The sequence below is a fragment of the Meriones unguiculatus genome, chromosome 20 (genome assembly GCF_030254825.1).
Source record: "Meriones unguiculatus strain TT.TT164.6M chromosome 20, Bangor_MerUng_6.1, whole genome shotgun sequence".
NCBI lineage: Eukaryota > Metazoa > Chordata > Mammalia > Rodentia > Muridae > Meriones > Meriones unguiculatus.
Window position 1 is genome coordinate 28,511,458 of NC_083367.1, and position 26,526 is coordinate 28,537,983.

Below are 26,526 nucleotides of genomic sequence, written 5' to 3' on the forward strand. Positions count from 1 at the left end.
TGCTCATTCATATATCCTGGATATTTTCTTACTTCCGCCTTCTGGACACAAATGAATACTTTATAAACAAACTATTATTCGAGTTGACTCAGGCCGTTCACTACCCAGCAGTAGTGAAACGACAGTTTTTCTGGAGATGGCTCGGGTTATCTAGCTCTTGCTATAAGCCCAGTTGCTGGATACGAGACAAAGACTGATACAAATAGAAAGAACCGCTTCACCGGATGGATCACCCAGTGCGGAAAGTATTCGTATGGAGTTAAATGTGCAAAGGCGTGCATGATTAGAAAGCCGCATTCATTCTGTCTCTGTGTGCTCGGGACAGTAAAGGAGATCAGGCCTGGTACGGCAGGCAGACGGCGGCCTGGAGAGTGCGTGCTAACATCTGAATCCTAACCGTTAGGTCCTACCAACCTCCAGTCTGCATGTATACGTTGGGGAATATTTAGTTTTGAAATTTTAAAGTATCCCCCATTTGGAATTGTTTCCCACCCCACACTACAGCCATTGAACTGGATTCCCAATTTGGGCTTGCCATCTGTTTTGCATTCCAATTATTTTTATAGAACTGAGATTTTAATCTCAAGTAAAAAAATGTATGAAAGCATCCAAGTTGGGCTTTTTTTTTTTTTTTTTTTTGCATTTGTTTTGCTTTTATCTGTACTGATTTCCAGTTAGCGATGGTATTGACCATCCAAAGTGAGTGAAGGAAGAGACCAGTGAGACCCTGAGCTTGGCCTCAGCTTTTTTTATTTTTATCTAATCGATGTCTTAACGTTTTGCTGTGTTCCGGTTTCTGTGCTGAACAGGGTTCACCATGGCCCCGACTTTCATAGAGTAATTATTTTGATTAAGTTAGACAATTAAAGTCAGTCTTGCATGAGGAATGGATACCGCTGGGAGTCAGTGATGGATGTACTCCAGTCTTCCAAGTGTTCAGTCCTGCCAGCATTTTCCAGTTGAGTGAAAACTCACCTCCTAGTTTGGTGTGTATGACAGTGTTAGACCTGAGTGTTTTTTTAGAAAATAAGTCACAAGGATCAAGAAGGAGAGAAGATGGTGTTAATATCCACATGTATTCTAGTAATCTTTCTATATTTTTTACTTGCATTGATGAACAACATCATTACTGAAATAATTAGTGTTAATTAATATCTGTGTCATTTTTGGTAAATGGTAGTTTAGTGTTACAATTAGACTAATTAGTACACACCATAGCTTAGTGACATGACAAATCACTGAGCAGAGCACATTGGCTCTTGTCCCTGCTGATATATGAGCTAATCTACTCGCTTAATAGTGATGAAGGAAAAGGACGGGGAAATGGACAGCGACAATTGTCAGGCATTGTTTTCACATTTCTGGTTTTCTATTTGCTAAATTCCTGAGAGCGAGGACTTGCTTTTGTTTGATGTTTTAGTTCTTTCCTTACTGTTGAATCATAGTCTCTAAACCTTCCCAAAATAAAATTATGAATAGGCAAAACACTAAAACCCAAAGAATCTCTTGGCAGAACACTAAAAACCAAAGATCCTCTTGACAGGATTTGCATATGCCTTGTTACGCTCAGTGTTTCACTCTTCCAAAAGAATTCACGGTCAACTTGACATCTGTCTGCAACTTTGATTTCTTTTTCAGAACCTATGCGGACCCCAAAGACGTTAAAGATTGCTGAAATCCAGGCAAGGCGCATTGCTGTGGACTGGGAGTCCTTGGGTTACAACATTACTCGCTGCCACACTTTCAATGTCACTATCTGCTACCATTACTTCCGTGGCCACAATGAGAGCAGGGCGGACTGCTTGGACATGGACCCCAAAGCCCCTCAGCATGTTGTCAACCATCTGCCACCGTATACAAATGTCAGCCTCAAGATGATCCTAACCAATCCAGAGGGAAGGAAGGAGAGCGAAGAGACGATTATTCAAACGGATGAAGATGGTATGTTCCTATTTGTTGTCTTCAGATGGGGACAAAGAGTACCCTCATTTCTTTAAGTTTACCCTACACTATCCAGCACTGATTGACACTAAAAAAACCTACCAAATTGTCTCATCCCAGTTTACTGATAAGACAACATGTGTTCTTTAGAAAATGCAAAATGGCGTGCATTTTAAACTGTGATAGGTGAAGTAGAAATAATGCATAAAGCTTAAGTAAAGATTTTCATACCAAATATAAAAACAAGAATGTTGTTATCCATCGCACTATATCAGTTACCTATTAGTAAAATTCACTTTCTTACACATTGTGTGTGCATTTTATAAACCATACTAGCTCCCAAATGTAAGTGAAAATAAGTAATATAAATACACATTTATATTAATATTATAATATGTATGCTTTTCCCCTAATGGTATGATACCTCATTAACACAAATATGAATATAGTTCCTTATTGACAGAAATATATCGAAAAAGTTCCTATCTGTATTATTTTACTAACAGTTATATATTTTTAGGACGATACTTTCTAATTAATTCTCTTTTATAACTGAATGTATATTGGGGGGCTACTATATAATGATCTGAAGCAAAGCTTAACAGGAATTAGGATTTATCAACCCTTTCAGAGCCAGTAAGTCCTCCTACCTCTTCAGCTCTGTTCTTAAGCGAAGAATTTAAATCATGAGATCTCCCATCGTCCCATTCCTTTTTAATTTTTTTTTCTCAAACAGTTTGATAGGAGGCCCACATTTTTATCTGAGTTTCAGAATAAATGATTTTATAGCCAGACGTTTCCCCCACCTCCCTTCATGTATGCAATTCAACAGGCCATGCTATATTCCATGGTGCTCACCAAAGAGGTCAGTGGGCTGTCACTTCTGGAAGTGATCATTTCAACTTTTCTCCTCTAGAAAGGGGAAGTGACTCTGTCTTGTCCTGTTGCTCTGTTGCCTTTGGAGAAGAGAGAGCCTTGCAGCATTGGTTAGCTTAGACTGCGGCAGCACAGTGTCCGTAGTCCTTCTCATATTATGAAAATTTCAGCGTAAAAACCCTGAGTCTTACGACGAATGTGTTGCTGAGTTCGTTAAAGGAGGTTTTCTCAGTTATTACATTGATTCATCTCTTGAAACCAATGGGCAACAATATTTAAATAATAAATCAGCCCTTACACGATTATAAAACTATCACTCCCATCTCCTCTGCCAACCCCTCCCTCCAACACACTCAACAGTAACTGTGCGGAAAAGAAGAGGTAAGAGTAATGGATTAACAGGGCAGTGTAGAAAGGAAATTCTAAGCATAGCTACAGATGTCCAGAGGAGTCACAAATCTCTGATGTCGGGTAGCGGTTTCGATGTCCATGCCACACTAGGCATTTTATAACCCATGATTTTAGTAATAAGAGTATTGCCACATAGTTTATTGCTTGCCGTTAACATTTAAAGCCAGGATGTCTTAATTGATAACATTTAGATTCAGCTACACATGTTTTATATTGCCATTTGTTTTTATCCACTCACCCTTTAACAGTGCAATTTCCCTTGATGTTATATTTTGATAAACTTTATTTCTTGGTTCTCTTTCCCACAAACAAAAGAAGGCAGTCAGATTTTTTTATAATTTTTAATTGCATTATATTTTTAATTACATTCGGTTATACAAGTGACTATGTTAATAATCAGGTAATAAGTTTCCTGGAACTTTGCCCTAAACTGATCAAACTCATAGTACCAATGTTCATATTATCTAGAATCAGTTTTATCAATGAGAGATAGCATTATTTCTATATTTAAATTTCAGTACTATTTTCAGGTCTACTTCCATTTTAACTTTCTATATTGAATAAGCTTCAGTTATACTCAGTTCCACATTTTAGTTTCATAGTTTGAATACTGAGTAATCCCTGTGCTTGCATCCCATGTGGTAGGCCATTTCTTTTTTCTTGTTGGTTCTCTAGTCTCTAAGTAATACTTAATGACTGATGTAAAAACTTTCATGAAATATTTGTGAGTAACTCATTCTTCAGGGCTGTGTGTGTGAGCTTGAGTTTCTATACAGAATACTTGATATATCTCAATGTGCCAAGGTGAGGAAGAATAACTAAATCATACTTATTGTTGCAAAGATCGATGGATTATGATGATCTGATTAAGTCAGTCTTAGTAAATTATTGCTGCCCTATATACATAGAAAAAGAATAAATTATCAGCCATCTAATAAAGAGATATAATTATGTGAAAAGAATTCTGGGGATGTCTATAAATCAAGCTCATAAAGCTAGAACCATTTCCCACTAGAACCTTAGGGTAGAATTTATACTTAATTTATTACACGTGCTTTTTAATGCATGTGCAGATTTTTTTGTGTAAGGTTCTGTTTTCATTTTTTATTCCAGCATTCATGAAAATCAATATTATGGAGTTAGCTCAGCAGAAAAGCCCGGTTTGGAGACATTTTTTTAAGGCTACAGAGCTATTTTTAAATGTACATTTATTACGTTTTAGAGGCTATAATGCTTATTTAATATAATCTTTCTCTACACCTATTTCATTTTTCTTTTCCATTTTGGAAGTTATATTTGAAGGACTTACTCATGCTCAAAACAAAATTAGCTGAAACAGCTCTCAGATAAATCACAAGTACAGGGACAAAAGTCAGCATTCTGTCTCCATTAAAAGTTGTTGGTGTGAAAATGCGAAGTGACAATCACTGCAGTCTGTAGCTAGGCATAAAATGGCTTCAGGAGCTTCCTGCTATATTTAGACAAATCGTAACTGGATTGAGACATTGTCTCTCTGTGTGTAGACATCATCCCTCTTCAGATGTAGAAAATAGATGAACATAGTTCGTCTGTGCTCATACCTCATCCTTATTTTCTTTATTTGTATGTTGTGGTTTGGAGTGTTTATTAGTCCAGGTCACAATCAACTTTTTTTGTTCGTGCTTTATTAATTCATTTACTTAATCAATTTACAGCCTGATTGCAGCCCTGTCCCTCCTCCCCTCCCAGTCCCTCACATCCTCCTCCCTGCATTTCCCTTTCCCCTTCTCCTCAGAAACAGGGAGACCCCCACATGGGTACCAGCAGGACTAAGTGCATCCTCTCCCTTTCATGCCAGAGAAGGGTCCCCAGCTAGGGGAAAGGGATCCAAAGGCAGACAACATTGTCTGGAGACAGCCCCCACTCCGGTTGTTAGGGGACCCACATGAAGAATAAGCTGCACATCTGCTGTGTACATGTAAGAGTTCCCAAGTCGTGATCATGTGTGCAGCACATCTTGGGCATAATTTTCTCCCACGTTTTACAAAAATGGAACATGTAAATACCCCAAGCAGAGTTGTGGCAAAGAAGAGCATATGTGAGAAAGGGTGGTCATATCAAAGTGGCCGGAAGCAACTTTCTATTTCTGTCTGTCTTTTCATGCAGAGTTATGTAAATATTTAAAGCCACCCCAGATAAGAATAATTTGAAATATATTCATTTTGTTTCATGACATTTATAGGCCAACTTATGTTAGGTAGTATAGGAATTTTAGTAACAGTTCCTCACTTTTTGTTGTTTCAACTCTTCTTACCCATATCTGTCTCCTTGCACAACAAACAAATGTCCCTGCCATCCTTGACATTGCCAAAAGTTTCACAGACTGCTTCTCAGGATGGCTCCCATGATAGGCAGAGTAGCCCACACAGACAGTATAGAGAAAGGGTAAGGGATGCTTGACTGACAGGGCCGTGAGCATGTCCGAAGTTCCGAGCTGGCATGCTTTCTGTTTACCATGGATTTCTTTTCATTTTCTTCCTGTGGGTTTCTTTCTTTTACGTGCCACCTCACGTTGCCTGTCTCAGAGGTCATAGCATCATTCACAGTCTCCTTGTAGAATGAAATAAATCTTAGTCTGGTGCCATATCGTTCAGAATTTCTTGCTGCTGCTAGCCATGAAGAAATACATTTCCTTTGATCCAGTGATTTTTAATTTATTTCAATCCTCATGAAATTGCTCTGTACTTCGAAACGGCATTTCTAGATAATGTCATGTGTGAAGTTCACTGAAACGTTAGATTTGAGGAAAATATTAATTAAAAACCATACTTGCCTAATACAAGGTTGATATTTTCAAAAAGAAAATTTTAAGCCAAGTATGTGAAGATGATCCGTATTATAAAGCATGAATAGGAGCAGAATCTGAATTGTGTGAATAAATATCCATGTTTTTTAAGTAAAATATATAAAAGGAAAACACGCAATTGTAGAACTATCTTGTCGCTTGTCAACAGAAACTGATACAATACTAATTAATAACTTGGAGTTTTGCAAATTATAAGGCCTTTACAAAAAATGACTGGGGCAACTCAGTTGTTGTAATTCTTCAGGTAACATGCATGAAGTTCTGGATTAAATCCCCAATGCAGGTGTGGCATAAACAGAGAATAGTGGCATATGCCTTTAATCTCAGCATTCTAGTGGTGGAAGCAAAAAGATCGCAGGTTCTATGTCATCCTCAGCTATATAGCATTCAAAGCCAGCATATACCTTAGGCTTGTCAAAAAAACAAACAGCAACAACAACAAATAAAAAAGAAAGACTACAATGAAGCATCTGAGATAGCTCAATGATAGAGCACTGGCTTACGTGGACAAGGCCTTGAGCCTCATCCTCAGCTCTGACAAATGGCTAAAGCAGTCAAATTGAGAGATCTCTGAATCCTTGAATCAGCTTGTTCTTAATAAGCCTGTTTAATTGCTGAGATAAAGTATGAAGCAAACTACATTTTAGCATATTCATCTTTAAAAACTTTTTAAAACTGTAATAATCAGTGCTATCTTTTTAATTATAGAAAATTCAATAAGTGTAGCTACAAAGGCAGGGTAATTTTTAGTGGGCATTTCAAGTCAGTGCTGTGTGATTTGTCTTTTGAGTCTAAGGAGCGTTAATTATGATTATAATTCATTATTTTATGAACTTTGGTGATGGATCCTCTTTAGGGATTATCATAATCTTCAAAAAAATCATTCAAGAAAATGCATCTGTGTTCTTGAAGAAAATTACAAATAAGAACTTCATGTTATTAGAGGTATACAACAGAGGAAATCAGGATACATGACTATGCAACTCTCCAAGGTGATTGAATATTCATTTGAATAAAAATAACTTCACATTTCTACGTTTCTTGCTTTAGAAACTTACAGGCTGACTTTCAGTTGAGTGGCATTCATGCACTGATCTATTTTTAAAGACGACACATTTTCGCCTGATGCTACCTACTTTGTGTTTATCTTGTTGATATGATGCCTTTTTGACACTGTACATGTTCTTATCACCAATACATGTATTTCCAGTGCCCGGGCCTGTGCCAGTCAAATCCCTCCAAGGGACATCATTTGAAAACAAGATCTTCTTGAACTGGAAAGAGCCACTCGAACCGAACGGAATCATCACTCAGTATGAGGTATGGGGGAGAAGGGCCCTAGTCAGCATGTAGACACAAAGAAGAGGCAAAAATGGAGAGGTCTAGTTGGAAATAATGGGAGAGAAAAAGGTGGAGATGAGAGGATTAAAACATCATTAACTCTCCTTTGTTGTAATTAATAAACTATTTTGTTTAAAAATTAAAAATTAATCACTGTACAGTGTCTAGAATTTCAAATTCTTAGAATACATGTTAGTTTTGAGTCTATATGTGCAGAACTGGACTATGTCCTTGTCAAACCCAGTTAATGTTATAATGAATAATTACACATAAAAATGCTAAGTTCGTATTTCTAAAATTAAGAAACCAGTATCACACTGTGCTTACAGAGAGGCCACTGAATGCCAGCTTTTCAAAGTAAGTAATTAAGAGACCCAAAAGTAAAACAGATTAAAAACCTATTTCAGAATTTCATTGTACCTTTGAATATAAATCACTGTATTTTTAAATATAAGAAGCTAAGGAGAATAAATGAATTTTTAAATATGTTTTTATTGAAATAAAATTTCATTCCTTTCCCCATCACTTTCAAATGTATATTTTTAATTGCACAGTTGTAATGTTTTCTGCTGTATAGTCATTGCTAATTGTATTGACTAGTCTAGTGCTTAACAATGAGTTACAGGAATGAAAAAGAATCTTTTAAATTATTTTAGTATTTTTGGATGATATATATCTTTTTTTTTTTTTTTTCTTGAGGCACAGTCTTACTAAATTAACACAGAATGGCCATGAAATCACTCTGCGATTCAGGCTGTCATTGAACTTGTGTCCCTCTCCCAAATAGTTCAGATTACAAGCCTGTGCTTCTACATGTTGCTAGGACTTGTTATGTTCTCCTTATACAGAAAAGATAAGAAGAACATCATACTTTTGAAGAAGACTTTCTGGTTTTTGTGCACAAAAAATTTTATACTTACTGTCCATATTTAAGTATATCAATTTATTGGTAGATTTTTATGCATAAATACTTGACAAATTATATATTCAGCTACATATATCCGTAGTTGGATGATAGATGATAGAAAATTGGTGGCATAGATAGACACTATGATTACATAGATGACAGATTGATAGATGATAGTAGATAGATGATAGATAGATAAAAGATAGCTGTATTAGAGAGATGATAGATAGATCAATAGATAATAGTAGATAGATTGATAGATGATAGTAGATAGGTGATAGATATATAAGTGATAGGTAGGTAGGTAGATAGATAGATAAATAGATACACAGACAGACAGACAGACAGACAGACAGATAGATAGACAGATAGATACCAGAAATAACATATCAGAATAAAGGAAAAGAAGTGGAAAGACATGATGGCTTGGGACTCTTGCATACTGTATTATTTAGAAAGGATTTACTTAAAATTTATATGCCTTTGATGATATGTAAGGGAAACATATTTTTTTTTTAAACAGGTGAGCTATAGCAGCATCAGATCCTTTGACCCTGCAGTTCCAGTGGCTGGGCCTCCGCAGACTGTGTCAAATTTATGGAACAGTACACACCATGTCTTCATGCATCTCCACCCTGGAACCACCTACCAGTTTTTCATAAGAGCCAGCACTGTCAAAGGCTTTGGGCCAGCCACAGCCATCAATGTGACCACCAATATCTCAGGTACACAAACTAGTAACATAGAAACCCAAAGTCTCCTGGTTTGTAGTAACACACTCTAGACGATAGGATGTACACTTTGTTACAGCTTAGCAAGTCTTCACAGCCCTTACCTGAGGTCTAGGGCACTTTATTCAACCATTTGAGAACAAATCATTGTATGTTCTAATCCAAACAGTTTTCCAACAGTCACAAAATGACAGTAATTTTTATAAAGTACGCTATTTCTTTACTTAAAATCTTTCCAAGTCCATAATAAGTGATATTAAACCTTTTATTTTGACTCAGATGCGATGATAATTACTAGAAGATCAGTTGAGTGGTATAGACATTTTCTAACAAGCAGTAAAGGTTTTTCACTTGAGTTATTAGAATAAATAGCTCACACCTTGTCTCTGTCCCATTTCCCCAGCATTCTGATAATTGTAAACAAATGAGAACTTTACTTTCCTGCTCATAAAACTATCTCACAATTTCAGTATCCTTTCCTCAACTGAGGGACAACTCAGTTGTTTCCAAATTCTGGCTATTAGGAATAAAGCTGCTACAAACATGGTTGAGCAAATGTCCTTGTTGTATACTTGAGCATTTTTTGGATATATGCCTAGGAGTGATATAGCTGGATCTTGAGATAGCACTACTCCTAATTGGCTGAGAAATTGCCAGATTTTTCCAAAGTGGTTGTACAAGATTACATTCTCACCAGCAATGGAGGAGGGTTCCCCTTTCTCCATATCCACTCCAGCATGAGTTGTCACCTGAGGTTTTGATATTAGCCATTCTGATGGGTGTAAGGTGAAATCTCAGGGTCGATTTGATATGCATTTCCCTGATGACTAAGGATGCTGAGCATTTCTTTAAGTGTTTCTCTGCCATTTGATATTCCTCTATTGAGAATTCTCTGATTATGATATATTTACACAATGGAATACTACTTGGCAATTAAAAACAAAATCATGAAATCTGCAGACAAATGGTGGGAACTAGGAAAGATCATTCTAAGTAAGGTATCCCAGAAGCAGAAAGACACACACAGTATATACTCACTTATAACTGGATATTAGACAATATAGGATAATCATACTAAAATTTGTACACGTAAAGAAGCTAAGCAAGGAAGACCCTGGATAAGATGCTCAATTTTCATTCAGAAAGGCAAATGGATAAACATTGGAAGAGGGATAAAACAGGGAACAGGACAGGAGCCTACCACAGAGGGCTTCTGAAGATTCTACCCAGCAGGGTATTAAAACAGAGACTCATAGCCAAACTTTGGGCAGAGTGCAGGAAATCTCATGAAAGAAGGGGGAGATAGAAAGACCTGGAGGGAATAGGAGCTCCACAAGGAAGCAACAGAACCAAACAATCTGTGCCCAGGAGTCTTTTCTGAGACTGGTACTCAAACCAAGGAACATTCATGGAGCTAACCTAGAACCTCTGCACAGATGTTACCCATGGGAGCTCATTCTCCAAATCCCTAGTAAGGGGAACAGGGACTGTCTCTGTCATGAACTCAGTGGCTGGCTCATTGATCACCACCCCCTGAGGAGGGACAGCCTTGCCAGGCCACAGAGGAAGACAATGCAGACAGTCCTGATGAGACCTGATAGACTAGGGTCAGATGGAAGGGGAGGAGGACCTCCTTGACATTGGACTGGGGGGAAGGGCATGGGAGGAGAAGAGGGAGGGAGGGCAAGATTAGATGGAGATGAGGGAGTAGGGCAACAACTGGGATACAAAGTGGATAAATAAATAAAAAAAATAAAAGTATAAAAACACTATTTCACTAATGCATCAAATTTTCAAAATAAGAATGTACAGGAAACTCTTGAATTGGTAACTAAAGATAACTGAATTTTATTTTCTATTACATCCACTTTTATAATTTTCATTTGACTAGACTGTTTACAGATTTTGGCTCTCCTTTGCTCAGCTCACCAGTTAACGACATGGTTAAGTTCTTGCAGGACATTAGCAGCATGATGCACTCTTAAGTCTATTCTAGTTAGTAATATATTTCATCATGTTTTAAGATTACAAAAACCATGAGTTTGCTATGTGTAAGTAAAGAGGTAAATTTGAAAATTAAGCCTTGAAGGCAAACCATATAGTATATCAAGAACATTTTTATTTTGTGAACTATCCTTGTTCATCTTTAATAATAATGTTACATATTATATAGCAGTAGACCCTCCAAATTCTTATTACACATTTTTGACGTTGTCCTGAATCTAAACATTTGTGTCAAAAATAAAATATATCTATCTGAATTGTTTTAAGTTTTACTTGCAAATATAATGAATAAATTTGAAAATTTTAAAATTTATGTCAAGAATAAAGGTAATTCCAACATGTTAATTTGCATATGATTTGATTCATATCAATATTTTAATCAAATTGATGTTTTATGATATTCTTAGAAGGAATGATAATATATTAAATGGCCATTTTATTTCCTGATGGCAACCATCAATTTAAAATATTTATCTAGTCACTTTATTAGAAAATAAGACTTGGTAAACATCATGACAAATTTCCTACCTTTTAGGCTTAGCAACAGTTGAATTTTTCTACAGAAATTTCAATAAAATTTACATAAGCTTATAAGACAGAAGACACTAGGCAACCATGTGTTTCTGATGTGTACACACACACACACACACACACTTTTCAAGTCTTAGATACTCTGTGTAATATGATCTTTAAACAGAAAATTTAAAATAATCAAAATACCAGTCTAGTTTTGTTTTTGTTTTTGTTTTTCACACCAGGCTAGCTTTTTGTTTTCTCTCTCTGAATTATTTAACACCGATTTTACTACTGTAACCTAAGAACAGTGAGCATTTTCATGGACTTTAAAAACTTAGTTTCTGTTACTATGCTTTGGGATCAACTGGTTACTGTGAGGCTTTTAAAATTTTAAGGTAATGTATACCTATCTATCCCCTTTGTCTAGTAATTGTGGGGATAGACGGCTCAGTGGTTAACAGCATTAGCTACTCTTCCCCTGGATTTCCAGCATTGTCATGGCATCCCAGAACCATCTGTGTAACTCCAATTCCCGGGGATCAGATGCCAGGTCCTGACCTCTACAGGCCTCAGGCTTGCACGTGCTCCACGAGCATACATTCAGACAAAACCATACACACCAAACAACAGAATAATTAATTTATATGTACGTGTGTGCTCCTGCCTTGCCAGATTGACTGTATCTTCTGATTATGTGACAGTTTACTGTGTGAATATTTTCTATTTACACTACCTGGCTTCCTAAACTGTTAGCTCTCAGTTTTAACTCCATGTTGGGGACTGTGTTTTGTCTTCATATCTGTGTCACAGCACATAAAACTGCATATGCTTTGCTTTTAGCAAACATTCAGTGAGTGGATGAAGGTTTTTTGTTTTGTTTTGTTTTGTTTTGTTTTGTTTTAAGTATCACTTGATTTGTGGTCAGGGTTAAGTGATAGTCTACACATTTCAATGGGCCTCATTCCCTTCAGCATCCTTCTATAGGCCTGGTAAAAGCCAATTGAAATTCTTTTCAGCTCAAGGTTGGTAAACACGGTCTATCATTTTGAAAGTTTGTTTTTTCAACTGTTTGCCAATTAATATACTAGTTCTTAATAATGGAAAACTATGATTTCCTTTGCAGTTCACCGCAGCTGACAATTATGTTTCCCTTGTGGTCACTTGAACGTGGGCCAGAGAAAGATACCAGACCTTTCTTTCACCTGTCAAACAAATGGCCATGGCCACAAGGCAGCCTGTAACTCGCTTCTGCCATGCACAGGCCAAATCGTCATGTGTCACCCCCCAGCCATGGCTGATTCTCCCCGTCCCGCCCTCCCACCCCTCTTGCTGGCTTAAAGACCTTGAGAAGGTGAAATCAAAGCATCTACACAAAGTGTTTGGAATGAGAGCACAAGTCCCCAGACAGCTCCTTAAAATCCAACAACGTCACCTTTCTAGCTTCTTCGGCTAGTGTTGAGGTTCAGTGTCACGCCATAAAATAAGGTTCACTGCAGTTAATTAGGAATTAAATTGATTTTCCCTGAAGGTAAGATCATTTATTCATAGCAACCTACAATATATCGCGATGAATTGATTGGACTTTCTCTTCGCCTCATTGATCTCTTTTCAGCTCCAACTTTACCTGACTATGAAGGAGTTGATGCCTCTCTGAATGAAACTGCCACCACAATCACAGTGTTACTGAGACCAGCTCAAGCCAAAGGTGCCCCTATCAGGTAAGATGACAAATAGATGTATAGTTAGCAGCAGACTTCTAAGGTCTTTCCTGTGCCTTCTAAGACTATTGCTTTCTCTTCTGTTTTTTCCTTATCCTCACTTCATGTCACTTCCTGTGTTGGTATCTTTGCTGCAAAAGACTTGAAGATATTTGTCAAATGAAATGAGGAAGTAACTCTTGCCCGCCTCTGTATATCTCTTATGAATAATTTCATGTGAGTGACTGAAATCAATAGGAACCTCTCAGGAAATAAATGCAGAAGAATAATAGCATATGAAGCCTCTGTGGCCTTTCAGTTCTTAAATGATCAGAAATTTCATAATAAATATTAAGCTTCAGCTTACTGGTTCCTTTCTCTTTTTAATATTAAAATCTCTCCTCTCACCCACTACTGCTAATCTTTAAAAAGAAAATCTGATCCATGTCATTTTTAGGGATTAGGTCAAATTACTTCAGCCTTTTAAATTTTGAACAACTATAATTAAATGAATCTTCAAGATTTCAGTAAGATTCTATTAGAAACCAAAAGATACATGAGAATTTCGTTATTAATATTGATAAAATATTGATAGGTAGAAAGTCAAGGCACAACAGACAGCAGAATTAGTTTTGTCGTGCTGTCTATAAGTTCTTAAAAAGCAGATTAATCTCTGTCTTGTATATTAAACAAATATACTTGACCAGATGAAACTGATGTCTTTTGTCATCGGAGTTGTACAAATATTTTTCTTTTGTAATTAAAAGTATGTTGATATAAGAATATGAGTCACAAAGAAAACTTGTAACCCCCATCTGGCTAAAACTCCGAAGACTGCCCCATTATGGAACAAGAGAAGTGGTTAAGGGTGCTTCTAATGTAAATGCTTCTGAAACATCAGCCACTTGAACATTCAAAGTCTGTAGACAGTGCTGTTTATGATCTGATGATTTGTGAGTCATTTTGATTGCTTGTGTGAAGAAGAAGAGAAATGGCATTTTTACTTGGATTTGGTGACCTTTCCTACTGACCAGTAATCATGGCCATTCACATATTCCCTACTTATGAGAGAATTTACTTCGTGGGTGTTCAATCTGGTCCTGATGTCTAAGGGGTCCAGGCAGTTTATTTATCTTGTAGAGTATATTAGGTTCTGAAGAGATGGCTCAGTGGTTAAGAACACTGACAGCTCTTCCTGGGGTAACTGGTTCAATCCCCAACAGCCACATGTTAGCTCACAAATGTCTATAAATCTGGTCCCCGGGAATCTGATGCTTTCTCTGGCATCCATGGTCACTGCACATACATGACACACAGACATACATTCAAACAAAACAAAGAAAATTAAAGAAATAAAAATCTCAAAAAGTATTGTAAATTTCTAAAAACTATTAAGTGAAGCCATCTTTATTTCATGTAGTATTATCATTATTGTACCACTGTACTGTATAATTAATATGACTCTTTGTTCACTTAATCAAAAATTTTCTCTAAACATTAGGCATTTATTAAGTGCCTGTCATCTTGCTTGATGTTGTTACCGAACACAACAGAACACAGGGCCTCTTCCCCGGTTTCGTAGGGTATCCTGACCTCATAGACAGCGTTCAGGAATTGTGTGTGTTTTCTACGTGTTTGATTAAATTTCTTTCTTCCCTTCTGGTCGCCTTTATCTATACATCATTTCTAACTCCTAGGAATTCATATAGTCTGAACCAGCAACTATAAGAAAATAATTTTTAATGGTCATTTATCTTACCCTGGCATGGAAATGTACTTCTTTATATCTGTTGGCAACATGTTTGACCTTTCCTGGAGCTGCGCCCAGTGGCTAGGAACTCCAAATTACACAATATAGCTGAATAGTGCTCAGAAAACAAGGTGATAGGCTGGAGAGATCGCTCAGTACACAAGACTGCCTGCTGTGCAAAAAGAGGAGATAAGTTTAACTAATTGGCCAATAAAGCCCGGGAAAGCCCCACATGACACTTTTCCCTATAATCCAAGCATTGGGGTACAGAGAATGGCCAATCCCAGGAGCTCCTTGGCAGCCAGCATAACTGAAACGGCAAGCTTCTGGTTCAGTGAAGGACCTTATGTCAAAAACAAGACGGATCTCTTCAGGACTGGCTACTAAGTCCTTCTCTGTGGCCTAGCAAGGCTGCTGCTCCCTCTGGGGTTGGGGAGGTCAAAGATCCAGCCGTTGAGTTCATGTCAGAGACAGAGGGGCAGGAAGGAGATGAGGGTAGGAGGGTGGGATAGGGAGGGAATGAGGGAGGGGGCTATAACTGGGATACAAAGTAAATAAACTGTAATTAATATAAAAAATAATAAAAATTTAATAAAAAAAATGGAGAGTTGTAGGTGAAGAAAATCAACAACCTCCTCTGGCCTCCACATGCATGTATATGGGAACACACTTGCACATACACCACACACACATACATGCACAAACACAAGTGACTTTATATACTAGACTATTAGAGTAAGAAATAATAATAAACATTTGACAAAGTTGATAAGTAATTCCTAAGAGGATGATTTGTAACAGGTTAATCCAGTCAGGGCCATTTGTTTATTTAGTAGCACAGTGCACCTGCAGGTGGCGCCAGGAGGCTGGGCTAAACTTGGACAGTCAAGCAGTGCCCTGGCCTTTGCTGACCTTGGACTTTGCCTCCCTTGTTTTCTGGAACCCTTTAGTTGGGTAGCATCTTCTCCCCCTTGCCCCCACCCCTGACCAAGTTCTTCCCTCTAACCATCAATGCATGGGGTCTGATCATGAGCTGGTCTAGTCCAGGGCCCTAATGGCTTTAAAGTGAGGCTCTCGTCTGATGACATCAGTTTACAAACCTTTTCGTGGATCCCATTATGACTTTTCAGCTCTTCTGTAAATGATTTACTTCCTGCTCAATTCCTTGAGGCTTAGTTAACCCCTCCGGTGTAAACTTTGCTGCTGTTCTGCTTTGCATCTTCCCCAGAATGGGAGATCTCTTAACCTCCAGCCAAACCTGAAATCCCACTTGTCCTCCACTATTGATCCTGAATATTGGGTCTTCCCTTTCTGTAACACTGTTAGCCTCTGCTGTCTTGCATTTCACAAATGTCCATTTGTCCCAACACTAGTACAAACGAACTTTCTTTTTCTTGATCTTCTAAATGTCAAGCTTCCCTTCCAAATCTTCGGGAACAGTAACTAAGAAATCTTTATTGTTTAGTGTTTTTACATTTACTTTAGCATAGCTCATTTTAAAACTAAAATTAACAATGGCTGCCATAAATCGACAGGTTCCCTAGCAATCTTTTTTAATCAGGAGTTAATCTGGATATCTGAAAGAGTCATCCAGTGTGTGCCTGTATGGGGTTGTGACAGACTCCCTGATAAGGTGACAATGACAGCAGAGGGAAGATTTGGGGTTTGACCTGACATTTTTAAGGAGGGGAAGAAATGAGGTCTACCAAGATTTACTTTGAGCAGAGACCTTGGGCGTTTCAAGAGATTACAAAAACAAGTGATGGGACATGTGATGTGCTAGATCACCAAGGAGTTCAGGTCATTGAAGTTGCATGGAGGCAAACTGACAGCAGCTGAAGCTGGCCCAACAGAGGCCTGAGAGCGGGATGGCAGTGCCCCCTGGAACACTGAAGGTGGCCACGGGTCTGCAGCAGCAATTGCCATGAGCAGTCATCTCTAGAAGGATCACGGTGGTAGAAAGAGTGAGCTGAGGCCAATTCAGGCCAAGTCTGAAGGTCCTGGGGCAAAGTGTCCATGGACCATACAGTAGCAGTGGAAATGAAGGCACAGCTATGAGGCTCACTCTTAGGCACATGGGGATATGAAGCTTAGAAGGGAGGCTGAGCCTCATCTTCAAGTGGTAGAGCACAGAGAAGGCTCACTCATCTAAAACCGCAAGGTCTGGGTTTCAAGGTTATTGAAGGATGATCTTTCTGTTTTCTGAACATAAAGGTTGGCATCCAACTCGGCCATACATAAGAGTATTTTAATTTTACTTTTTTTGCAGATTCCTTAGCAGCTAGAGTTGCATCTTCCAGAAAACAGGAAGAAGATGTTTGCCTTCCTGCTAATTCTTTCCGGTTAGATGATGGCGCTCCAGCTGAGAGCTTCATTTTCCTTAAGGAGAAAGTTTGAATCAGTATCATCCAGGAAATCCACTTTCAAATACCTGACCAGTTGACACTGTGATATAATAAATGTTTGTTTCCTTAGGTCACAGGATTTTAACACAATTTGTTATATAGAAAGAAATAGCTTAGAGATACCACCCACAGATTTCAGAGAACTGAAATCTGTCATTTTGCCAGTTTCTACCCGCAGCACACTTTATCACATGTAGCCCTCTTGTCACCTGTTCAAACAGCACTCTGTTGCCACAAATCTGCTTCTCTTACCTGCTTTGCCTTTAAAAAGTGTTTCTCTTACTGTTTATATATTTGTATGTGTATATCTGTGTGAGTGCAAGTGACATCAAAGGCCAGAAGAGGGCATCAAGTTCCCAGGAACTGGAGTTACAGATGGTTGTGAGCTGCCACATGGGTGCTCAGCTAGAACATCCAGTCTTAGCCGCTGACCTGTTTCTCCAGCTCCTGCTCTGTCTTCAGAATACTTATTCACCCTTTACAAATTGTGAATTTGTAATTCACGTATTAATGTCTTTCTGGAAGTGTACCTTCTGGAGAGCAGGGAATTCACTACTGTTTATTACAGATACCTTGATACCTTTCATAGTATGTAACAGATACTTCATAATTGACTCAGTGGACACGAAAGTTAAAAATGGCCTGGCTGCTGTCTTTTGTGAGCTCATAACCTAATGAAGAAGAGACATGTCAGAAGGAGTTTTCATGGCAGTATATACTCACAGTGTGTTCATAATGTACCATGTTCATCATACAAACAATACTTTTTACTAAGGCAGTGTGACCTGTAGTCCTGTTTTAGTTGCAGAGCTTCTGAGGCTAGTCTGGAGGGTTCTGATGAACAAGGCTGTGGCATCATGCATTCCATCAGTGAATTAATAACTAGATTTAAAGAGAATTTGGTATAATTATGACATCTACAGCCATTCTCCCCACCCCAAAGTATGCTTGCATTGGCTCTGAAGGACCACAGTGGGAGGGAAGCAGAGTCAGGGAATTATTCCTGGCAGAAGTACATTAACTCTGTAAAAAGGATGGAGGAAACCCTTGACAGTGTGTATGGTGTAAGTATCACTGGTCACAGCACCTTCAGATGAATAATACATATTGGAATACAGTGAGCACAAGATAGATGGAAGACAAGGATGTGCTATAAAATAATCCCAGTCTAAAGTGTAGAGTCTGACTTATAAGAGGAAGGAAGAGAATGGAATGAAATGGCATGCTAAAGGATGAGGAAAGATTACAGGAAGTGAGGACTTGTTTCAGTTAATGCCAGGACTTTGAGTTTGGTGAGTCTGTAGGTAACAGTCCTTATGCAGAGGGAAAAGAAAAGAAAAACATAGAACAGTCTTTTGTATATTAAAAATGACTAGACGGAGCGTCTAGGATGCTTTGGCAATCAGGAAAAATGACTACCTTTAAATTTACTCTTTTGACCTTCACAAGGCTGTTGGTAGGATAGACCAACGCACGGTGTTGATGGTGACAGATCTTGGAAATTTGTTTTCACTTGGCAGACAAACTTCGGAGCTAGCTTTCTCCTGAGCTGTTAGGAGAGACTCTCAGAGAAACTCTGAGGTGATTTACGCACTGGTGCTCCATTCGTTACTTTGCTTGTCCCCAGAGTTTATGCAGTGTGAACCTATAACCGCACTCACAGACATCCTTGTGATTTTATTCGTGGTGGTATATCTCAGGCAGACGACTGTAGGTAGTTCCGATTCCGGCTCCATGTTTATAAGCGTCTCATCAGGGAACTGCCCACCACATATGTCATAGAATCTCGTGAGTGGCAGCAGGCTCCACTTCTGCGCCTTGCAGTAGAAGGGAAGTTGCCCTTTGGCCAATCCCACAGGACTAAAACTGACTAAAGCTGTGTTTAACAAAATTTGATTGTGGAAGTCCGTGACAGTTATCTTTATATGACTGTTTTGGTTTCTTTTAAGTTTCAGTCTTAACACAGCTATCGTATAAAATAAATGAGAGTTTTATATTTGTTCAAAAATATGCTTCACAGCACAAGAACTAGGCAATGATCACTCTAATCTTCACCCTCTAAGCTAATTTGCTTTCTTCCCAGCGTACAGCCCAGATACTTGCATTTTGAAGCTTTTTTAACTGAGTTCTTTTTCCTGGTCCTTGAATACCCGCCAGTAGCTCAATTCCCTGACTGAATCCTGCTTTCTCTTCTCTAACTCCGCCTCCTCCGGCTGGCAGGAAGTCCAGCCCTATTCTCTTCCCTGCTCAGTGATTGGCTGTAAACTACCTAATGACATACCAGGGGACCATTGGGGAACAGCGTTTATACATCGTTAAGACAGGAGCGTCTAAGAACAAGGCTTAAAACCAGATGTTGGGCGTACAACAATCAGCATTTGTATTATACAATAACCTTATCCTACAAGGTCAATTTCACTGTCCATTTTTAAACATAAATTGTATTTTGAGTATTAAAGAAAGATTCTTAATACGTATATATCTTATATATTGAGTTTAAATTAATCATAGTAATATTTTAAACTTAATGAAAACCAATAGGCAAGATTGGCAAATGAATAAACAAATTAAAATATTGTGAAATATTTTGAATAACTAGAAGCCTGAGCTTTATTAATATTTTAAAACTAACTAGCGATAAATGCCATTTGATAATTTTAAAACATTAAGAAACAGGCCCATTTCCTGTCAATAGTCAATTTATTCCTAAATTGATTTCTCATATTCGCTGTCCATTAATTAATTTGAATTGGCAAATAAGAAGTAAGCAAGGACAAAATATATTTTTTAAAACTGAAGTATCAAACTGAACAGTGAAGAAATATAATTGTTTTTTGTTTGTTTGTTATTTATCAGCAGTTGGTTGGAGTTCTGTCTGAACTTCCATGATATTTCTCATTGTAATGATGTTTGGTTGTTTCAATAGCACTCTTTTGCTACATGCAGACACTTTTTGAGAATTTTCCACAGTTACAGTCAATTCAGTACAGATAATACACAGGCCTTCTTGGTGTACCTGGAGAAAGGAAGAAATCAATACGCAAGGGGTTAGCCTCAAGGAGCCAACGGAAGGCCATGCTCCCTTAATGACAGTAAAGTGCCACTAGAGACTTTGACCTGTGTCATTGCTTGGAATGACACTTGAGTTTTCTAATGTGTTGGTAGACAATTCACAAACAGGTATGAACCAAAAATTTTGATACCAGGAATATACTTCCAGGGATGTCATAGAAGAGAAATTTTGATTATATCTTATCTTTCTACTTATCATCTATCTATCTATCTATATGTATATATATATATATGTTATATATATAATTTTAACAACAGTAGAATTCTGGTAATTTGAGGAATAGAAAAGCAAATAGAAATTTGATGAGGACTAGTACTTTTTTACCTCCTTATCTTCAGTGCCTAAGAGGAATTGCCCAAAGCTTCATTGTTGAATAAAGTCAATGAAGGAATAAACAATAGTAAATATATATAATTAGCCTTATGCTGTCATAACAAAATTTAGACTAGGAAGTCCAAGATGGACAAATCAGTCCTTGTTGAGACCACTCATCCAAGCCAGATTGCTTTCTGTAGACCTCCATCCACATCACATGGTTGAAAAGATTTCACATGTAAGCTGTGCGGAGGTGTCCCAAACACTTGGTTCCTAACACAAGAAGGAAGAAAGTAAGACAAACGTAAACTTTAATGGAACTCAGTTAAAGGTGTGCTTCATTTCTTAGATAATCGTTATTAGCAAATTAGAGTCTGTGCTAATAAAATATTCATTTGCATAAGTGGGAAATGTTCTTATTTTATACACCCCATAGAGTCATCCCTACTCTAAACTTTCTTTTTAAATGGGATTTGTGAAATCTTAAAGCTTGGGCCATGCTGTTGATTCTTTATCTTATATGGACCCAGGCTCCAATACTACAATAATTACAATATGATGATGTAATTATCATTATTGTTATTTAGAGGAAAACATTAGGTTAAAATTTTCTAGAGAGTATGATGTATCTGTTAATTTGTGTGTGTGTATGCATACACAGGATATAGACGCCTATAAGTATGGATAATAAATTCAAAATAAAATAAGGGCTATGTTTGCCTAGCATAGCATATGTCAAGTGTGTTCTGCCCTCCTTTGTGTCTGTAGGGCTCTGCTTGCTATTTCCTAAATTTACAACTGACAAATTCCTGTTCCCTGGACAAGGCAGAGAGCAGGCATCTTGTCAGTAGCTTCCCTTCAAGCTTGATGACCCAGCTTGGCAGAGTTTCAGAGAACAGTGCAGTATTTACAAGCTGAAATAGCAGAGACTTCTTCCTGCCTTGGTTACTAGCTCAAATCTCAGTTTTTGCCACTAATATGATCTGTGTCCCTTTTCAAAGAGAAAGAAATACGTAACAGTCTTTTAACATTTTAGCAGTATTTTAACAGGAAAAAAAAAGAAAATTCAATATTTAGGAAGAAAATAAAACTATACTTGTGAATTAAATGTAATCCTTTCTTGGCTATGCAGTCTCTTGCTTCTAGGCATAACAACTTATATTAAAATTGGAATTTCTCTCTAGACCCTGAATTTTTTCACTCTCCTAGATGCAAACGTCTCTCTTAGTCTCTCTGGAAATTTCTTAACAAAAACACTATCTTTCTCTGTAGTACAGACCTATTGTGTACTGACTGGCTTTCTTTCCCCTTTGGAAGGCCTAGGTTATATTCAAGAACAGTGATTTTTTTTTCAACCTTCCTAATGCTATGGCCCTTTAATACAGCTCCTCATGTGATGGTGACCCCCCAAACCACAGAATTATTTCATTGCTACTTATAACTGTGAATTTCCTATTAGGAATTGTAATGAAAATATGTGATCTGTGGGATATCTGATAGACATCCCCAATGGGGGTTTGCATCCCACAGGGCAAGAGCCACTGACCTAGATGGTGCACATTTGCCAAAAGGTCTCAGAATTTTACAGAGCCCCACCCACAGCTCATTCATACTGACCTTAAACACCACAAGGAATTCCCTAAAGTTTTTTGTTTGTATGTTAAAAGCGAGGAAAATACAGTACTAGGAATGCCAAGTTTCGTAGGAGTTCTTTACCTAGTTTTTTCCCCCCTTTAGATGAGATTTTTTTCCACAAACGAAAAAATATTATTGACGTGTGAGTTTGAGAACTTGATAAATAATTGGTGGTCACCAAGATCTTTATTTCAAATTTACAGGGTTTTCCTCCTACAGCTATTGTAGGAAAGTTCTAAGGTATGCAAGAAAAGGATTTGTAGTTCAGGTTTTGAGTTTTAATAGGCCAAATGCCATCTGTCTCTCCAATTTGTAACATTTTATTATTAACAAGCCCAGAAGAAGGAGGAAGTCTATTTCTGTTGTGGGGACAGATTTCTGTCCATCTGTGCCCGCCTTGCCGCATGTCACTTGTACTTTGGATCTGCATAGCTGTGAGGCAGTGGAGTTGGAAGCGAGGTCAGGAGGTGGAGAAGCCTGTCAGCGCGTTGAGTGTCCAAGCTTGTGACAACTGCAAACAACAGCTTCCTGTGCCTCCTGGAGGCCATCATTCTGCTGGGCCTTGGAGCTGAGCCTCCCCTGATGTAATTTCACTAGGAAATGTTAACTTTTCCCATTAAAAAAAAAAAAAATAGGAGACAAAGAGCTTAATTTATGATGTGACTCTGCTTAATGCCAGGGTCCTTATTAGAGTGGCTTGGTTTTCAACCTTTTGAAATGTGAGAGACGCTTTATGGAGATTTTTTTTTTCTTACTTGTCTTAGTTCCTTGGTAAGAGTGGCATTAAGGGCAGCAAGAACACGTGAGAAAAGATTTTTTGGCAAAGAGGCTGAATGCCGGTTTACACACATTGGGCCGCGGCCTGCCCGCTCTGGACCGCTGGTTCCCTTTCCCCAAATCTTGGTATGTCACGCATCTAAGAGCATGCATTTCTTTCTTTTCCCCAAAGTGCCTATCAAATTGTCGTGGAACAGCTACATCCGCATCGGACCAAACGTGAGGCGGGGGCCATGGAGTGCTACCAGGTACCGGTCACATACCAGAACGCCCTGAGTGCGGGTGCGCCCTATTACTTTGCCGCAGAACTGCCCCCTGGGAATCTTCCTGAACCTGCCCCCTTCACCGTGGGTGACAACCGGACCTATAAAGGCTTTTGGAACCCTCCCCTGGCTCCCCGCAAAGGATACAACATCTATTTCCAAGCGATGAGCAGTGTGGAGAAGGTGAGATTCTGACTGGGATTTGCTTTTTCCCTTGATCTGAAGTAAAGCTGTGGCTATGTTTTATAAACCCTCAGTCGCGTTTGTCAAGGAAAATTGAGGGGGGGGGGGGAGCGACACAGAGAGAGAGAGAGAGAGAGAGAGAGGGCGAGGGGATAGAAAATGGATGTGTAGCGTCGCTTCTGCTGCCAGCAATGTGCAAGCTGACAGAGAGCTGCGGCTGCAAGCCAGTCGCATCTCCCAGGATCCCTGTTTCCTAGTAACTGCCTCGACTTGCGCCTTCTTCAGGAATGCCCACCATGCGACTGTGAGCAAAGTGATTTGAGAAGGTGGGTGTGCCGCCGCCGGGACTCCACCCTGAGTGAATTCCAGGCACTGTTGCGCCTCACTTGCTCAGTAGTGGCCGCTTCAAAAGATTAAATTTACTTCAGGATAAACAGAATACGCATTCCACAGTGGGCTAATAAACCCTTACAAGCTTTTCAGGGGGTACAAGCCAAATAGTAAATAACAAGTAACCGTCGGCTGATTACGAAGTAATGGGACGCCTGCGGTCCAGCTGTCAGAACCTAAACAGAAGGTTGCCTGGAAAGGCTGGGTGCTGAGCCATTACCGGAGCTGGCTGGCCCTGTCCCTGGCTGCCCCTCCTTTTCCCATTTTGGACACAGTTGTTTTTGAGCACGGCTGCTGATCCCGAATGAATATTGAAGAGGAAAGCACAGCAGGGCACGTGTGGAGAAACAACCTCGCCTTCTGCTCTCATGCTGTTTCCCTTTGAAAGACTTTCTTTCCTAAGACTTATTTTGTTTTTATTTATTTATTTCTATTATTGGACAAGGCGGGTAGGATAAAACAACCTGTTGAGAAGAGAAACTTTAACAATTTCAGATCCTGATCAACACTGGCATTGTGATGGACTTGGAGCTACGTGAGAAATGGTTGGTTTTGTATAATTGAGTCCCTAAGGTGGCACCTGGGAGATGATAAGCAGGATGTGACAATCAGTTGTACGAGTCAGATTAGCTCTTAGGATAGTTTAATTGGAAGACAACCAATTTGTATTTCTACGGGAGCCATGAGAATATGAGTATTGCTTTTATATGCAAGCTCTATTTTTCTGCCTGCCAGTATGGTATAAGGAAAAGAAGAGGACCAGAGGCCCTTTAAATACATAGCCTACATGCAGAGGCTATCCATAGTTGAGGATGCTGTCCTTTTCTCACTTGTCCTTTATGTAACTCCATTCTTTAGAGTCCACAACAACTTGTAATACCTCAGCAAGAAGCAATTTAAGAGGTAAAGGGTTTATTTCAGGTAACAGTTGAGAGTTAAGCTCATGGACTGGGAGACGTGGAAGCTGGACTGAGATGTGACCAGTGACTGGTCAGATCAATCTTCATTCAGGAAGCAGAGAGCAATGAATCCCTGTGTTCTCCCTCACCTCTCCCTCTGACCTGGAACCTTTATCCCTTCAGGCAGTACAGTCTATATTTAGGGTAGGTCTTTCTGCTTCAATTAATTTATAGATAAGAGCTCACAGAGATTCCCAGGGGCTTGTTGCCATGGTGATGGGTTCCATCAAAATGACATTTCAGATTAATAACCATCATACACACACACACTTACACACACCTTCAAAAGTAAATGTCTAATTAGGTTGTTCAAAACAGAGACATGATAAAAGTTAGTAACCCAGCCTAAAGACAAATAGCACCCAGATAGGAAACAGTTGTAGGTTTGAGTCTTTGTCTTCAAAGAGGGGAGAGTTTCTAGATTAGTTCTTGTTAGCATGTCTGTTTTGTGGCAGGAGTGTTGATGGATGGATGTAGTTCCTAGGGATTTTCTCCAACACTCTTTTTCTACGTCACCATTTGAGCAGACTTTAGCAGCAGTTCTCAACCTCTTTGGGAGTCAAAGGACCCCTTTCTAGGAGCTGTCTAAGACCATCAGAAAACTCAGACATTTACATTACAGCTCATAACAGTAGCAAAATTACAGCTGTGGAGGAGCAGGGAAAATAATTTTATGGTTGGGAGTGACCACAGCATGAGGAACTTTATTAAAGGGTTGTAGTTTTAGGAAGGCTGAGAACCACTGGTCAGAGTGTCTGCAGTACAGTTTGTGTTGTTAACAAAGAGTTTTAACGTCAGTAAGCTTCCAGCCAGCAGAGGGTGGTCATGCCTACAGAGAGCCAACAGAGACTGCTATTGAGAGATCAGAATCCCTCAGGACCCACACAGAACCGTGAGAGTCTCTTACAGCCTACTCAGAAGGTCAGTCACAGCGAAGAAACAGAAATATACGTCCCTTCTTCCACCTCCTTATTTAACATACACTCAAAAGAACTGCTTGAGACAGATTTACACCAATTTGGTTTATTATTTATCAACATATAAAACCACTAACTTTAGAGTTTATAAAATGCCCCTTCAAGATAGCTTCTTTTTCAGGAAAAGAGCAAAAGCAAAGCAAAACAAAACAACAACAAAACATCCTGTTCCTGTTATGTGAAACCTAGCTAGCAGGAGAAGGACAGAACTGAGAGAACAACATGAGGCAGATCCAGGATTGCATAAAAGCAATTCATTAAGATCCTGTGGACAAAAGTCTGTTCATACCCCAAGGCGAAAGGACGGGCTTAATAAGCTGAGCACTGTCTCGATATAGTATACTGGATCTCTTCATAAGCTATTGTGTCCAGTGTCACCTAAACAACAGCCCAAGTGGCAGTGACCAGAGAAACATACTCCATTGTGAAGCCTTTGTTCTACAGGGTGTGAAGCAAATGCCAGGGGTGTCTGCAGGCCACACTGGCTGTTGTGATCACAATGGCAGTAAACATATCAAAGTGGATACACC

The 26,526-nt window shown here is 38.8% G+C and overlaps 1 protein-coding gene across 7 annotated transcripts in view; it reads left to right on the top strand.

The window, feature by feature from the left end:
- The window catches only part of Ptprk (protein tyrosine phosphatase receptor type K), a 515,071-nt gene that overhangs the window by 392,161 nt on the left and 96,384 nt on the right, over window positions 1-26,526 (top strand). For all 7 annotated transcript variants that reach the window (XM_060373717.1, XM_060373711.1, XM_060373712.1 and 4 more), the window contains exons 8-12: window positions 1,639-1,941; window positions 7,284-7,393; window positions 8,845-9,046; window positions 13,185-13,290; window positions 23,397-23,670. In XM_060373717.1, coding sequence (XP_060229700.1) covers window positions 1,639-1,941; window positions 7,284-7,393; window positions 8,845-9,046; window positions 13,185-13,290; window positions 23,397-23,670 — 995 coding nt within the window. The remainder of the gene's footprint in view (window positions 1-1,638; window positions 1,942-7,283; window positions 7,394-8,844; window positions 9,047-13,184; window positions 13,291-23,396; window positions 23,671-26,526) is intronic.